Raw genomic sequence first — 16,965 nt, 5'->3', positions numbered from 1 at the left:
TAAGCTTTATTGGCATGACAAATCATAAATCTATATTGTCAATGCATTTTTAATAAAATTGAATTGAATAACATCAGCTAGTTAATAATCTGAAGATAATTAGCCTGCTGCATTTCCAACATCATGCATGTTAATCAATTAATGAATTAGAAAAATGTAATTGAAGTTGCATTATTTATTTTATTTTTACCCAGAATTACAAAATGTGTAGTTAAAGTGACGGTGAAAGTCACTTTTGATGATGTACAGTATGATTTAGTGTCATGCTCAGCCTGTCATGTGACTCTTTGTTACATCACTGGTCATTTACCTACAGATATGGGTTGTGGTAGTTTACAAAATAAATTGGTTAGTGAGCTAGTGAAAAAAGAGCACACTGTGGCTGTGTGATCATTCCCATAGCTTTTAATTTAACTTTTATTTTGAAAAAACACAAAACACATAAAATGCATATAAAATACATATACAAAATACATAAGACTGAACACACAGAGTTTTAAAGGACAGATTCACAATTTGAGAACACATTAGTAACAGCAGTATGACTTCTCATGCGCGACCATGAATCCACCACGGCCACTGTGCTTTCATGGTCAAACACTGTTAAATAATATCAAGATTTTAAGATAGTCCTATTGATTGACATATTGAGTACTTGGGAGACGTCTGATTTGGACATTTTAATGTGTCCCCAGCTTCACATGTGCCTTGTTGTGTAAGACCTGTGGCTGTACCTGTTGACTTCCTCCTACCTTCAAGAAAGTGACCACATCTCAACCACCAGTCAGTGTTTTCATGGCTGAATAAAAAGTAGCCCTCAGCAACAACAACACAACCCTCCTGTTCAGATCCAGAGGGAGGAGCGCTGTGTGGAAAGTGTGTGTTTAACCTCGCAGCTCTGCCTGGATATCAGCAGGACTTGATTGGCTGCTTGAGGGATCTCTGATTTAGGACAGCTCTCACCAACTAGCTGCTAATTTAAAGGCTTGATTGGTCGGGTGTGAACAGGTGAACTCTGAATGTCTTCATATAGCCACATGTCATACGTGTGTGTGTGTGTGTGTGTAGGAGAGTATTTCAGCACCAGGATGCTGATTTGATGTGTTCCATTATCTTTTTTTTTCCTTTGATAAACAGGGATTAGCATTTTTTTGTTGTTGCACAGAGCTACGTCTGAATGGAGAAACGGCAGCATTGCTAAGAAGGCTAGGAAACAGAGGATTACAAGAGGCTTTTTGCACCATAATTTGATTTTAAAAGAGTCTTACCTTTGTTATACGTGCCCAGTTAGGATGTGCTGTGAGCTCGAGATTAGCACAGAGAATCGAGTTTGTGACAAAGCCGATTAGCAGTTGAAACAGGGCCAACTATTCTTTTCTTATTAGACAATCTGCATTTTAGAGTAAACATTTGTTTTGTCATGCAAAGACTATATTTCCATTTCCTGTTTTGTTTCCATGGCAAAATGTGATTGATATATTGTGTTGTACTGCAGCTGTAATGTGTGTTTACTGTAGACAGGTAGAGGTCTAAATGAGAGACCATGGAGGTGTTTCAACCTTTTTTATACATTTCACTGAAAACTGTGAAGACATTTTAGTCTCATCAGAAGGAATTGTGCTTCAGCTTCAGGTGGATTGTGGGTATATACTGCCATCTGGTGGAATAATACACACTGTTTCATACCACCACCGCTGCCTGAAATAATAGTCAGAACAGAGCTATAAATGTGCAGTGAAGTGAAAAGTCACATAAAATCCACCTCCAGTAACTGAATTTTAACTTATAACATGTCATATTCAAATATTTTATAACCACTAGTTTTCACATTAAGTTCTATACTCATATAATGACAAATGAGCCACCTGCATTCTTTGATATGAAGGCAATGAGATGTAAGTGTACCTTGAGTTACTATTTTGTCAAACTACTTTAGAGATCAAGGCTGAACTGTCACTTGCAGCACCTTCATCACTTCTGCAGATCAACGATATGGTTCCTGTTTCTGACAGTTTCATCATTCGACTCCCTTATTGAAGTTTTAATTAGTTTCATAGACAACAGAGTTAAAGCATTTAACCCTCACAGAAAGCGTCGTCAGAGTGGATCACAAAAAATGAGCAAAATAAGCAATCAAAAATACGACACGTGTTGCCCCGGCTTTCACCATCCTCTTATCATTCTTTTGATGATCCATGGCAGTAATATTGTCCTGATACAGAAGAGACTGCTGGTGAGAAGCCTGCCACTGGGAGAGAAGAGTCTCTTCTATTTGAGTTTATTGGGAATAAAATCTTTAGTTTGCTCTTAGTGATATATCTGAGTATTGCCGTATTGACTTATTAATGACCATTCACTTTGATGTCCATTTACCACAGTTAAAAGTATTGTGGCTCTGAATGTAATTGAGCATCATTAATGTCATTAGATACACCATGTTGTAATATCTGCTCTCACTCACTATTTACTACATAGTGCACAACATCTACTGTGCACCATTTTATTTATGTGTCTGAATGCTGAAACAACAACAATAATGTGGCAGGTCTGCTGTACTGCAGCACTGTATGAACTCAATTAATTAACAAAGCAAAATAACATAAAACAAACAGCAGTATATATATACATCCGCACACACTACAAACATTTATTGGTTAATATAAAAAAGAAGTTCAATCTGCTACACTTACTTTCTGAATGTATTAATTACATATATTAAGACATATACACATATACACGTCTTAATGTATTTAACATATAATCTAAATACATTAATTGATATATACATAAAATAATATGTATATACGTGTCTTAATGTCCTTAATGAATAACAAGTCAGAAAACTGAAATGTTTGAAACTTATTGCAACAGCAGTTTATTCAATATATTTCCTTTTTTAAAACAACAAATCATGTGTTTGTAGTGTGTGTGGCTTATCAAAGAACAATACATACATATGTTTTCATATGACGACGGAACATAAAATTATTGAGATTGGTAACATGTGTATACATATTCATATACATATATATATGTGGAGCACTTTGTGACTTAAGTCTTATTTATAAAAGTGCTATATAAATAAATTAGATCAATTCACTCTGTTGTTTCGTCTCTAAACACACGCAGATATTCATATTAAATGTCATGAATGTTCAGTCATGCTTTGTGTATCATGAGGTGAGAGATTTGGTATAATAAAAAAAACTCTTTCAGTAAGTTGTGTGTCATTGATGTTTCAGGGAGCTGAAATGTTTCCTCTATCATTTCACATGAATAAATCATTACTGTAGTCACAGTGATATTTAAGTGACGCAGTTTCAGACCAGGAGAGGGCACACTCCCCTCAACCAGACTAAATCGTTAGATGTTAGAATACTCAGATCTCTGTCAGCTGAGTGCATTAAAATATACTAATAATATATATAAAAAGTGATCAGACCTACCTGATCTGCCAGCAGCAGCCTGCAGCATTTATCAATCACACCTTGTAGGTTCAGTTATCATGATGTGACACAGCTGGATGCACTGCTGCAGTTTTTTGCTTGTACAGATGTTCCAAACACAAGTGATTTCATTCATACTGATTGGACTCGTACAGTTTAAAGTGAGAATATGTAACATTGACAAAATCTTCCTCCTACAAATAAAAAGGAAGACTTCAACATCTCAGGAAGTACACTGATTTACTTTATCTGAGTTATGATAGACCTAGCATAAAGACTGGTAGCCCGGGGAAAAAGCTAGTCTTGACTCCATTCTACAGCTCACTAGAGTTACCATGTTGTATCTCGTTGTCTCATCTGCACACAGACAGAAATGTCAAAACTATTTGTCAGTTTATCCACCATCACAGCATTTTAAAAGAAATGGTATTTCTGGACTGCAACAACCGGACACAATTCTGAGTCACTGAACTGCACATATCTTTGTACTATGGGGCAGCTGTAGAGCAGTCGTCCACCTATCGGAAGATTGGCGGGTCGATTCCTGGCTCACCGGTCCATGTGTCAATGTGTCCTTGGACAAGATACCACCGGTGTATGGATGTCAGTTTCCCTCTGATGAGTCGGTTGGCACCCTGCCATCGGTGTGTGAATGGGTGAATGACTGTGGCATGTAGTGTAAAAGCACTCTGAGTGGTCAAAAGACTAGAAAAGCGCCATATAACTACAGTCCATTCATCATATATATTACATTGGTTGTACTGTCAATCAAGCGTCTTAATTGGCCTTTGATAGTATGTTCTTTTGCTTCTTGTGAATTGCCATCAGTCCAGACTGCATTACAAAAAATGGCAATTTATAAGCTACATATATTGGTGACACAGTATTTCTGTGTCTACTGTGGGTTGCCAGATATAGTTTTTGAGCACATGTACAGACATGACAATACCAAATCTGGCAACCTCATGAGATCAGACTCTGGGATGCTGCACGCAGTCACATTACCCAAAATAGTTCCAGCACAGCTACATAATCTCAGTTTTAAATTTGTGTGTGTGTGTGTGTGTAAGACCTAAACAAACTAAATCACATCTGGTGGTATCAGTAGCGGTGATGTTAGACTCTCCCTTCACTTACGTATAAAATAGTAGACAAAACAACCAATAGTTTTTTTTATTGCCATTGTGCATGAACTTTGACACTGCAGGTTACATAAGGAGTATCATGTAGGAGTTGATGAACACTCTGACCTGCCAGTGATGTGCTCTGGTCACTCTCAGTGCTGGTTTTGTATTGATTGATGGCTTTAGCAACAAACTACTTGCTGATTCAGCCCCCATGCTCAAAACCAAAGGAATGCAAGATGAGATGCGTCGTGTCAAAGAATGGACAACATCCGGGAGGACAACACCTTTTTTTCTCCCCCCTATTATTGCACACATCTAGTTTACCAATGCCGAGTATATGCGGGACATTGGGAAAGCTATAGCTCTTGGTAAGGTGCTGAAATGTCTTAAGAAACCACAACATTGCATTGAGCCTCTTTAAAAGCCACATATATACAAAATATGAATGGAGCATCAATGCAGGGATTCCACAAGCACACGAGATATCAAAATAACTGTCGGTTATGTTTCACTCTTGACGTTTGGAAATGAAAGTTGTGGATCATTTACACTTTGGGCATGGTGATGTTCATCAGCCGAGACTACAGGATAGTGTTTTTTGCACAGAATATATGCGATGTTAAGAAGGTTTCTCTTGCTTGGTGGTAGCATCAGCGTGCTTACAACACTCAGCAATAACAGACAGACAGTGAGAGGGAGGCAGGCCAGTTTTATCCTTTTATCTGTGCATCAAACAGATGAAGGCGCTCCTGTTTCTGCAACCAAACATCTCTCAGTACTGTAGCTAGTCTCTTACAGCGATCAAATCAAAAGGCTGAGAGATATTTTAGGAATGAATCATCATGAGTCTATTTATGTCTTGCTAAAATCTCATGGAATGCATTTTAATGGAATAGCAATTATCTGGATTATCAGAACAGTCTAAGTTTGGATATCACCTGAATGCAGATTGGAGATTGTCCAAAGTTGTACAAACATTCATCTTCTATGGCTTGACTGCAATCTGAGCTTGTAGTAAACTGTTGCCTTGGGCCGAGTATAAATACACAATACTTGTTTTGGTACCAACCAAAATGTGTCTGTGGCATTAATTATCCAGAACTGCGATTAACTCGTGACATTATCACCCTAACCCTAACCCATCAGCCAGTTTCTGATTTAAAGCTGCAACACTATTTTTTGTGACCATATGAAGTTGTTGTGGCTAAAGGGTTAGCAAACAGGTGCTAACTGATACATCGAGAACACACAGAACTATAATAGCACTGATGTAGAGTCTTGTTTGTGTTGAATTCACTCTACTTTTAGTTACTGAGCTAAAAAATATCTGGATGCTAAGTTTCTGCTCCAACTAGCTGCTAACCCTAAATCGGTTTATCAAACTTTTGAGCCAATGAACAATGAGCCAAAAACAGGCTTAAAAAGGCTCAGAAGTGAGCATACTCTATGAGCATTTCCTTTCACAATACACTAGTCATTTGATCCATAGTTAATATAAAAATATAGTTTAGTGCAGCTATTATCATAATGTTGCCAATTTTAGACTTTTGTGTTGTGTGTCTTGTGTTTAACATTTGTGAATTTTGGCTTCTTTTTGTTAAATGGAAAAAGGATTCTGAAGAAAATCACGTTTACATTCCAAGTAATGATTATGGAAAAAGTGACGTTTTGGTAGCAGTCGTTAAACTCAGATATCACGTTAACGCTAGTGTCACTATTAAAGTCACACATTTTGGTTGGAAATTTTTTTATACTGTTCATATTTTTTACCAAAATTCCCGACTGATACATTAAGCTAATTACAGTTAGAACACTGGAAAAATGTAATATTTAAATTCAGTGCTGCAAGCTAAGGGAGGGGTATTCTTACAATGCACTGATCTGTAGCATACCCTGTTACCTTCAGTAAACTGGCTACGTACTAATGAGCCGTGCTAAATAGACAGTGATAACACAGATCAATGTGAGAAGTAATGTGCAAGATTTTGGAATAAACACCACGAACGGAAATATTGTGGATAAAGGTGAGGCTGTTTGCTGACTTTCTAAAACAATACACAACCACAACAAAGTCAAGTAACGTTAGCTTAACTCAAGTCAGGCAGCGGACGCACAACGAATAAACAACAAAACACGTGATTAAGTTTCGTGGGTTGTGCTCGTTCATTTTAATGAATTGTGTTTGTCTTCATGAATTCAAACTTGCTTTAAAAAAGTAAGTAAAACTTTTTAATAACAACATGAACGACTAGTACCTTATGGTGGCTAATGTTTAGCTTGTGCTACTATGTTTTACTGATTACCGTATTAAAGCCTTATTAAAACCAAGGTTTATTTCTAACCTGCAACAGGATATTTCATAAGGTCTGATGTTAAAGTCTCAACATCTAGACTGCTTGTGAATTTAAAAAAAATACTAATATTAGCTTATCACGGCTACATCGTATTGGTGGAGATGCTAGCTGAAAAGTTTTAAGGAACTGCAGCAACATAGTGTACGTTTGGGTAAAATAGAAACAGTTTGTCTGCACTAATAAGTGTGTTTTTACATGGTGAAATGTTTAGAACATGCTCGATATTGGTCACTATTCATTAACTACCAAATTCAAGTTACTTTATGTGATTCTGTTAAAAAAAATGATTATGGGACTTAAAATAAAACCCTCTTAAATATCACTATCGGCCACAGAAATCCAGTATTATCATGCTCTCGTCTTGATTAAGTCAGGTTTGCCATATGGCTAAGTTTCTTTGGCTACGCAAACTGAGGTTTAACTTAACAAATAAGATCATTTCTACCTCAGAAAAATGTTTGTACAACTCCACCTCCAATCTGCACCTGTAAAGAACCAAATGCTTCAGTTTGATTGTATCTTAACGTGAAGGTGCTGCAGACTCGTCCACTCGTGTCCTGCTGTAAACGGCTCAGCGGAGCCAATCGCGTACTGTCGTCAGGCTTAAATAACGGACGTCGTCCCAAGTCTCTCTCCGGCATGCTTCCATCAGTACACACACAGCCACAAATGCCATTGGTCACAGTGCGTGTGGTCCGTACAGAAATCCCACCACCAGTCAACAAAAGGCACCCCGAGGGGAGGGGGCACCCACCGCTTCCAACTCTTTTCTCTATGCAGCTCGCTATCACAGGTCTAGTCTTAGACTTGACTCTGGAACAGAAAGGAATGATTTGTCTAGGAATGAGAAAATGACAGTGAATCTGTTCTGCTTTGTCAAGCTACAGATATTTGTATGGACATACATTCCAAATTACCTGAGTATAGACTCTGATTGAAATACCTGAAGCGAGGCCAGATGCAGACACTGTGCAACTAATTGTGGCCATTTTGTCTTTTTTTTTTTTCTTTGCCCGAATTACTTTTTTTCTTCTCTCCTTCGTTTTTTTTTTTTTCCGACAGGGTTTTAACAATGTGACCTGGATAGTGTAAACATAATCCTGAACAGTACAGCTGTTTTTCCTGTTCGGTACATAACACAGCAATACACAGTTTTGGATTTTTTTTTTTTTTAAACAAGCATTTTTCTTTCTTTTCATAGAGATATATGTGTATATATATATATATGTTTAGAGAGCTTATTCATACTGTGAATGTTGAAACAGAACACAACACATAACTTAATCAGAAATATACTACCAGTTTAAAATGCATGCCCCTCCCCCCATCCATAGTGCTCCATTCTTCCCTCCGATGCCTGCATATCATAACCTTTAACCATCAGGTCCTCCCCTGCCAGCAACAGCTCAGACATTATGCAGGACAGAACATTAAGTGGCGAGTCTTTGTGGTGGCGGTGGTGGTTATTTGGGACATTGTTGCTACGTCATGCAGAGATAGAAGGGGGGGTTGGAGGGGGTCAGCACAGAGAGACGGAGGCTCCCCTGGCAGAGCAGAGGGAGGTGTTGGTGGGACAGTCAGTGGTGATGGTTGGTGGTTGCTAGCGTGAATCCTGGAGCCAGAGGCCAGCTCTGCTCAGGTCTAGCTGATGGCCGGGCTGTCTGTCCGGGGGTCTGCAGTCTCTGAGGGCGAGCCAGGCTCCTCCGGTGGGTCGTCTGTGCTGGTGCTCGTGGAGACCTGAGTGGGGGCGCCGTAGAACGACGTGGCCCCCTGGGGCTCGGAGCTGGAGCCCGCCTCCGCGCTGTCCTCGTCCTCCTCGGGCTCCGAGGCCGGGGTGAGGTGCAGGGAGCCGGGGAGTTTGACGGGGCAGAACGCCGAGCCGGTCGAGATGAAGTTGACCTTGTTTTTGTCGGGGCAGGAGAAGAGGGGGACTGAGGCCGACGCGGACTGCCTGGAGCTGCTAAGCACATAGACAGAGACATATGCGATGTAAGAGTGGATCATGAGAGAAGTGTTCAGATTCAACACGAGTATCACACAGTCTTTACCTCATCTCCTCAAAGGCTTTAATCTTCTCACAGCCCTCTGGGGGCTCTCTCTTGAACATGTAGCTGTTGTTGGGTTTGGGCGAGGAGGCAAACTTGGGCAGTGGTGAGCTGCTTCCACTGTCTGTCAACACAGAGACACAGGCTTTATAAAGACTGCACAAGTGCTCAGTACTTTGAACCTCAAAGTCCCGTTTGAGGGATATATGAGTGGCAAAATGTTAACCCCTAACCCTGTGCAAGTGATCTAATGTAAGAGCAAGATAAGCTGAACAAACTCGACGTTCACTAGGTTGACAGTGGGTCCACCTACTTACAACTAATGCAGCCTAATACAATAATAAACCTGCATTAAGTCTTACCCTTATCTTATAATGTTGACTTTTAGAGAGGTGTTGATTTAATTGTATGATCATTTTGGAGGTTGTAGTTTGTGCTGCTGTTGAATTGTGATGCATTAGACCTATACTGATGAGTTTGTATTATTCATTCATCCTAATTAAATGCAGTTATTCAGCTGTTGAATATGTCTAAATGTAGACCTACTATAATCTATAGCCAATCAAATCCATGCATTTGGACGCGGAGAAACTTGACTTCAGTCAGTGAGATCATTCTGCTGCTTTGCATCTTTTCAGTCTGGACCAAGTGGTACAACCACCAACTGAAACTACTATCTCTAGAACCAATGTTAATATTATAAATCACTTATTGATGTGAAAAAAATGAAACAGTCAGGCTGGATTCATCAGAAACCCAACAGTCTCAAAAATGACCTCATAAGTTAAGCAAATGAGTTGTTAAGTGTCATCAAAGCGTCAGTACTTGATTTCAATTTGAATGAGGAGCCTGAAAGTTCATCGTCCTAAATCTTCAATGTTTGGTGCTAAATTGCTTCTGATATAAATAAACATGGGAGTTAGTTGAAGTAGGAAGCTCACATTCTTCTTCAGGGTTGAAATGTAGATAACAAGGCATCAACAGTACAAGAATAACAGTTCAGTCTACCAGAGATTTAGTTCCATGCATTCCTTTCTAAACAAGAGACGTTTTTAAATTTTGATTGACCAAGAATTAAGATGCTTTTGAGGACCTGCCAGAAAGATGTGGTCAAGACTGGGCTGGTCTGACATGAACCTTTTGACCCTTCTGATCAGTTTACTCTCCTTTCATATCGGTGATTCCAGTTGTTGATGTAGATGGTTTTACCTTTATCGCGGTCGTAGAGTAGATCCTCTGTGGAGTAGGGGCTGCCGTCGTGGGATCCCTGTGGGTGAGCGGGCGAGGGGCAGGGCGACAGGCTGGAGCAGCTGCTGGACCGGCCGGGGGCTGAGGGAGTCTGGGTGTCCACGCTGCGGGTGCTGCTGCTGCGCTGCTGGGGAGGGAAGGGCGCCCGTCGGCCGTCCGGAACCTCCAGAGACTAAATGGGCAGGAGAAAAGAAACACGGAACGAATCACAGCTCAGACAAAGCAAGTTAGTACAAGACTTAGATTGATGTAGCAGGTCCATGTCAGTATGGATTCAGAATAAAACCGATCTTCACCTTCAGCTCCTCCTTCTCTCCGTTGTCTTTGATGAAGACCTTCTCCAGCTCATGGTTGATGCCTTCCATGCTGCTGGGAACCCTGGAGATGGAGGGCTTTGGCACTGTGATGTTGGACAGCGGCATCTGGGCCGACTTCGACATGGAAAACTGCTGTAGTACACACACACACACACACACAAAATATATAAAAATACTTAGTGAGGTGGCTTCCCTGATATCTAAAGGTTGTGTGTTCTATAGTTTTGGCACAACTTCAGCTTTAACTATTCATTAACTACATTCTATTCTCAATTATAGCCAGACTGATACTGGATTTTTGGGGCCAATACCGATAAAGTAAAAAAATTATATCGACATATTGCCTGATAATATTATATGTACAGAATGTATAGATAAACACTGTTTTTTGTAGTGATCCCTTAAATGTAATAAAGGTATGATATTTTACAGTTTAACAATAAACTTTACTGTATAAAATGACTATAAAATAAACTTCTGTGGGAATTTAATGAATGAACTATGAATAAAAAAAACAACACATACATATATCAAACTTGAATTAAGAAAAAATCCAATATACATAAAATGCTCCCTATATAAAAATAAAAATATGGGCACATATAGGACAACATATTCACCAGTTCCGATACATCGGTCAGGCTCTATTCAATATATTAAATTCATGACATGTCAGAATATACACAATTTGTGTCGTCTTTAACACACACAAACAAACACAGTGACTGTCTTCACTTGTCTAATGGAACTTTGAGAATGATCCAATGTTTAGAAAGTGTTGGCAGGCGTGCAGCAGCAGTAATCTGTCCTCAAACATACAGGTCTCAGTGGATTCAGTGCCGCCCCCTGAACAATATATATCATCAGTAAGCTCGTCTCATTTTTCGGTGTTGTTTTTATTGTCTTGTCCACTCTGTTTTGCCCACTGTCTGCTCATCCGTCTAAACTCTTTTAGACTTTTTCTTCACATGTTTTCTACGTATGTAAATGAAAAACTAACACCAGCATCAGCCCTGTCCAACCTCCTTGAGAAATGTTTAAAAAAGTCGAAAAGTGAAGTACCTGGACGTGGCTGGCTGTGGTGGATGTGGTGTTGTTGGTGTTGGTGGTGCTGGTGGGGGGGTTGTAGGTGATGTTGTAGTGGAGCGGGGAGAGTCGCTCCTTGTCTTTACTGTGGCGTCCTCCTTGTTTGCTGCGCTGGAGCTGCTGCCGGAGCTTCCAAATCTGCTGGAGAAGGAAACGGGAGATAACGAAGGTGTCATTATATCAGTGGTATAAAATGATCTTCAAATGACAATAATATCATTTATCGCGATTATTTCTGAGACAATATATCGTCCAATAAAAGTAGTTATCATGACAGGTCTAGTATTTGGGATAGAAAAAGAACTATTGGCTTATTTACAACTGCTCTGATCAGCTGACTGCTCGTGGACCAATCAGATTAGATACGTCACTGTGATCCAAAATCTAAGCACTTACTTTGATGAGAAGAACTACAATGTTAATTAACAAAAACTGAAGTAATGTATTCATATTCATTCACTTTTTTTTTTCTCTCCGTGATGAAGATGAAACGAAAAATCTGACTAAGACTAACCAAAACATCAATTATTAAAGTCTGCATCCATTATAAATCAACACATGGTTCAAGTCTGACTGTATTACTTTAATTCTTTTATACTCTCTCTACATTTTGTTGGTCTGACATTTTGTGGCTGTGTGTGTGTTTCAGACTAAATTCTAACCTGACTGCTCTAGTCAAGGTTTTCATTGGCCAATACAGGCCTATAATAAAATACATCCTCTATATGACTGGTAGAAATATTGGCCAAGACTATAAAAATAAGAACCCAGTTGTAATAAATTGGAATGATCCTTTACATACATAGGCATCGTTGTGTCTTGAATAATAAACATACAACATGGAGGCGCATTATTGGCTCACTACACAGCCACCAGATGGCAGTGTCTCCAGTGCAGCTGGCAGAAATCAACTGCACTGTTCTGCAGTTATCTAGTATGTTGTAGGAAGTCATCAAGTCATTTCATACAGGACTCATTTCATTTTTAATCAAACTTTCACTTATAGAAGTTATAGTTGATGATGTGTTTCTGTACAAGGGGAGAGTATATGTGTTCTGAATGTATGAATGTGTAGATGTTAACCTCTGTTCTCTAAGTGTGTCTGTAAGTGTGTGTGTGTGTGTGTGTGTGAGATGGATAGATAGAGATATAGTGGAATTCCCAGTCGTCCTCCTACTGTACATGTCAGTACATGTTCCCCCACTCAGTACTGACTGGCCCCTCTTTACTGTAACACTTGCAGGACTTTTCAGTTCATGCGCTGTGTCAAACAGCTGTTATATGATCACAGTATTTGGGCCACTGAACCAGTTTACACAGTGCAGTCCTGCAGGGTTTTGTTTCCTTGTCAGCCGCTCTGTGAGTGTCAGTGCTGTGATATTACACTGCAGGGAGCTAGCAGCTAGCAGCGTGGACACAGTTACTGTCAGCTCAATATTCTTCCTGTCATAACACTGCTGTCCATTCATCAAACACATGCAAAGACATTCAAAGTCTGACAGTCTGCAGCCATGCTAGCAGCTCTGTGAGGCTCCACTTGAGCTTAATGCTAACATTCTCACCAATATTATGAAGTTTAGCAGGTTTAATGTTTATGGAGTTGGCTTAGCACGTTAGCATGAACAACACTAAACACAAAGGACAGCTGAGGCTAGAAGGAATGTCATTAGTTTTAAAGGTATTTGCTCATAAACTAAGGTATAAGACATTATGACATTTTGACCAGATGGAAAGTTATCATGATCAAAGTTATTTTAATTCATTCTCTGTGGGAACATGAATCTGTTTTTTCAACTTTCACAGCAATGCATCCAATAGTTTTCAAGATATTTCAATAAAGAAAGTTGTTAAAATAGACCCTCTAGGGACCATGAATGGCAATTTTAATGTACATTTAATGGCAATTAATCCAATAGTTGACTAGATATTTCAATAAAGATTTTCACTGAAATAAACTCTTAATTTATTGAAACCAACTTTTCTTATAAAGTCAGACAGCACTAAAGTTGTTAGAATGCATCCTCTAGGGACCATGAATAACTGTTGCAAAGTTCATGGCAATCCATCCAATAGTCGTTGAGATATTTCACTCTGAAGCACAAATGTCAACCTCATGGTGGCGCTACAGTGGGAGTCAGAGGATCACCGAAGACAGTAGGGTTCGTCCTCTGAGGACCATGAATAACTGTTGCAAAGTTCATGGCAATCCATCCAATATTCGTTGAGATATTTCACTCTGAAGCACAAATGTCAACCTCATGGTGGCGCTACAGTGGGAGTCAGAGGATCACCAAAGTCAGTAGGGTTCGTCCTCTGAGGACCATGAATATCTGTACACAAGTTCATAGCAATCCATGGAATAGGTGTCAAGATATTTCAATGTGGAACAAAGTGGTGGACTGACCCACCAACCCACACTGAAACTACCACTGACATTGCTAAAAATTGGGTTTATATGACGAACATTTTAAGAATGGAAAGGTTTAAGAACATTTTTAAAATGTACGTCAAACTGATTATAATTATGGAGCACAAATTCATCAAACATGTTTTTGGGGATGGACAACAGGTAGTCCAGGCTGTGCTAGGATACTTTGGCTTTACTAGGCTATACTATGATTATGTTCATTATTGATTATTTTCTTGATTCATCAATTTGTTGTTTGATACATACAATGTCTGAAAATGGTAAAAATGTCAGTTTTCTGCAGCCAACGGTGATGTCTTTAAATGTCTTGTTTTGTCCAAAAGTCCAAAGAAATTCAGTTTACTATCAAAGAGGACTAAAGAAACCAGAAAGTACTCACATTTAAGAAGTTGGACTCAGATATGATGCTGTTCTTTTTTCGTTAAAACTTACTCAAAACACTTAATTGATCGATAGTTGTCAACTAATTAATTGGCTTATCGTTGTAGCTCTAAATTCAATGATACCTACGTATGTAACGATGCATGCTGGCACTCTCTCACATTTTCTCTGCATTTGTACTGTCTGCCAAATACAGTAAGATGTTCATTATTTTCTCAGACTGAGATAAGACTACATCCAGAGTGTTTTTCTCCACTAAAAGTGACGTCACACCTCCTCTGACACGTAGACCTGCAGTTAGTCATTCAGACAGAGAGGAGAGTCTCGTCACACACTCTAACAACATCTCTGGTGTTCTTCTAATCCGGCCGCACGTCTCGGCTCTGTCCCTTCTCCTCTTCCTCCTTGTCGCTGCTCTACTGACACGTGTGGAATGTGTGTCAGCTCCGCTCCTCCTCTGCAGCCCTGTAACTCAGTAATGTGCCTGTGCACACATTAGCGAGAGGGCTAGGTTGTCATCCGGCTGGTCCTTATTGTTCCCTTTTTGCTGCAGGAGGCAGAGAGGAGCCAGCTGGGGCTTGGCTGACCATAAATTGCGGCGGGTTATGGCCATTGCAAAGAGGGGAAGTGGGTAGTTAAGAGTGAGATAGCGTTATCTGCCACATCCCTGCTGCTGCCGCTGAGTGTCAGCCGGGTGGAGCTGAGAGGGCTCTGATAAGTGCCGTGCCGGCTGCAGGATTCAGAGGATGTGAGACTGTTGCTACTTTACACCATCAGCACCAGAAAGCCACGTATGCTTGGCCTGTGAGGTTACACAGGAGCTGATACAGTCTAAACAACATACAGCAGCAACTCTGCCTGATTAACTTGTGTTTCCATATGTCTGCTGTACAGTTCAAACAGCTCCTACAGGGGAACTTCACTGATTTTGTGTTTCAGTGGGGAAATGTAAAAAAGTTTGTGTTTGCAACTGGGGCTGTGTGAAATCTGATACATTGCCTCATGTGATGTCATTTGAGTCAGCATCAGTTCAGGCTGAAGGCTTGAAAGTTTGAAAATGAAAACAATCTATTATCGGCCGATATTGACCTATCACGGATAAATTGGTATCGGCGAAAATGTTTTGTCCGATATGTATCGATATATATACAGTACTGTGCAAAAGTTGTAGGCCACTACCATCACACAAACAGAAAATACAGGAAATATGTACACAAAATTTAAATTTTTTGTTCCTAAGACATTTGCACAGTACTGTTTTTTTTAAAGTTATATAAGCAGTATTTTTGTATATTTGATCATTTTTTCTTAATTCAAGTGTTTTTTTGTTCTGTGTTCTTTATTCATAGCTAATTATAATTATTAAACTCTCAATGGTTTTTACTGTTTCAGTGCACTGATGTCATTTTATACAATACAAATATATATATACAAATACCATACATATAACATTATCAGCCAATATATTGATATCAGTCGTTTTTTGCTATTGAATTCAGTATCGGCCCCTAAAATCCAGTATGGGTCGGGCACTAATATGGAGTCAGAAAGAAGTGAGGTTAACAGCCTACGTTAGCCACTTCTAGCATGACACACCTGAATCCCCCATCACACTGTCAGAGTTGCCACGTTACGACAAGGAAGAAGAAAATGCTTGAAAACATTTTTTTAAAACACGATATCTGTGCTTCTGATCTCGAGGAAGAACTTTTCCTCAATCTCAGCTGTTTAAGCCATCAGGCAGAAGCTGGCTGCTGTTATCATGTGATGTGTGTGTATTAGTTTCATGCCTCTTTGAGCTGATCAGCGCTGCCCCAGGACGCAGAGCGCTGGTGGGTGCTCCTCTTCTCTCCTGTTTCGTCACTCCAACATCCGGGAGTCTGAAAAAGAACAACACAGCTACATGTTATTATCTGCACACAAGTTTAACTATGATTCGTTCTCATTTGGATTTTAAGTATGTAGATTTGGTCATTATTTCCACTCAGTTCTGATTACAGGGAACTCACCGAAAGTCTTTAACGAAGCCTTTGATTATTCCAGCAATAGATAATCAGCGAGGCAAATTCAGAGTCAGACACACACATGTACACACACATGCACACACGCACACACACATACTGAATTTCTTCCTGGCTCTTTTAAATGGGTCCGACTCAAAGATGTATTTTTTTAATTTGCAGCAGCGAGTGAGCTAGTGAGAATGGAAAGTCTCCCTCATCCTGCATCCTGTCGTCTTCTTTCACTCTCTATCAGACAGCAGAGACGTGACATTTTTACTATCCGTGTTATCACCACATCCCATGATTAGTCATCACTTCATCTTTGTACAACTTTTGCTTTTGTTTTGGCCATTGTTCCAATTTTGACTTTTTATTCGTAGATTTAATTGCGGAGATCTGGACAGACACAATGTCACACTTTACAATGTCGACCAGGTCAAACCATGTAAGCGGTCACATGATCACGCAGGTTGTAAACAAATGATCTGAAGCACTTTGTTTGGCAGTGTAAACACACCTGAAATGCACTT

The 16,965-nt window shown here is 39.6% G+C and overlaps 1 protein-coding gene across 5 annotated transcripts in view; it reads right to left on the bottom strand.

Annotated features, from left to right (window-relative positions):
- Positions 1–4,566: 4,566 nt before the first annotated feature.
- glcci1a (glucocorticoid induced 1a) overlaps positions 4,567–16,965 on the bottom strand; it is a 34,868-nt gene continuing 22,469 nt past the window's right edge. The window contains exons 3-8 of one of the 5 annotated variants that reach the window (XM_062435372.1): positions 16,223–16,312; positions 11,600–11,764; positions 10,517–10,669; positions 10,182–10,392; positions 8,976–9,096; positions 4,567–8,887 (exon numbers count right to left, since the gene is read on the bottom strand). In XM_062435372.1, coding sequence (XP_062291356.1) covers positions 8,569–8,887; positions 8,976–9,096; positions 10,182–10,392; positions 10,517–10,669; positions 11,600–11,764; positions 16,223–16,312 — 1,059 coding nt within the window. In that variant the 3' untranslated portion in view covers positions 4,567–8,568. The remainder of the gene's footprint in view (positions 8,888–8,975; positions 9,097–10,181; positions 10,393–10,516; positions 10,670–11,599; positions 11,765–16,222; positions 16,313–16,965) is intronic. The other 4 variants (XM_062435374.1, XM_062435375.1, XM_062435373.1 and 1 more) reach the window with 4 other exon arrangements.

This window comes from Scomber scombrus, chromosome 16 (genome assembly GCF_963691925.1).
Source record: "Scomber scombrus chromosome 16, fScoSco1.1, whole genome shotgun sequence".
NCBI classification, from domain to species: Eukaryota; Metazoa; Chordata; class Actinopteri; order Scombriformes; family Scombridae; genus Scomber; species Scomber scombrus.
The sequence above is the reverse complement of the archived record's forward strand: the minus strand, read 5'-3'. Positions and strand labels throughout refer to the sequence as shown.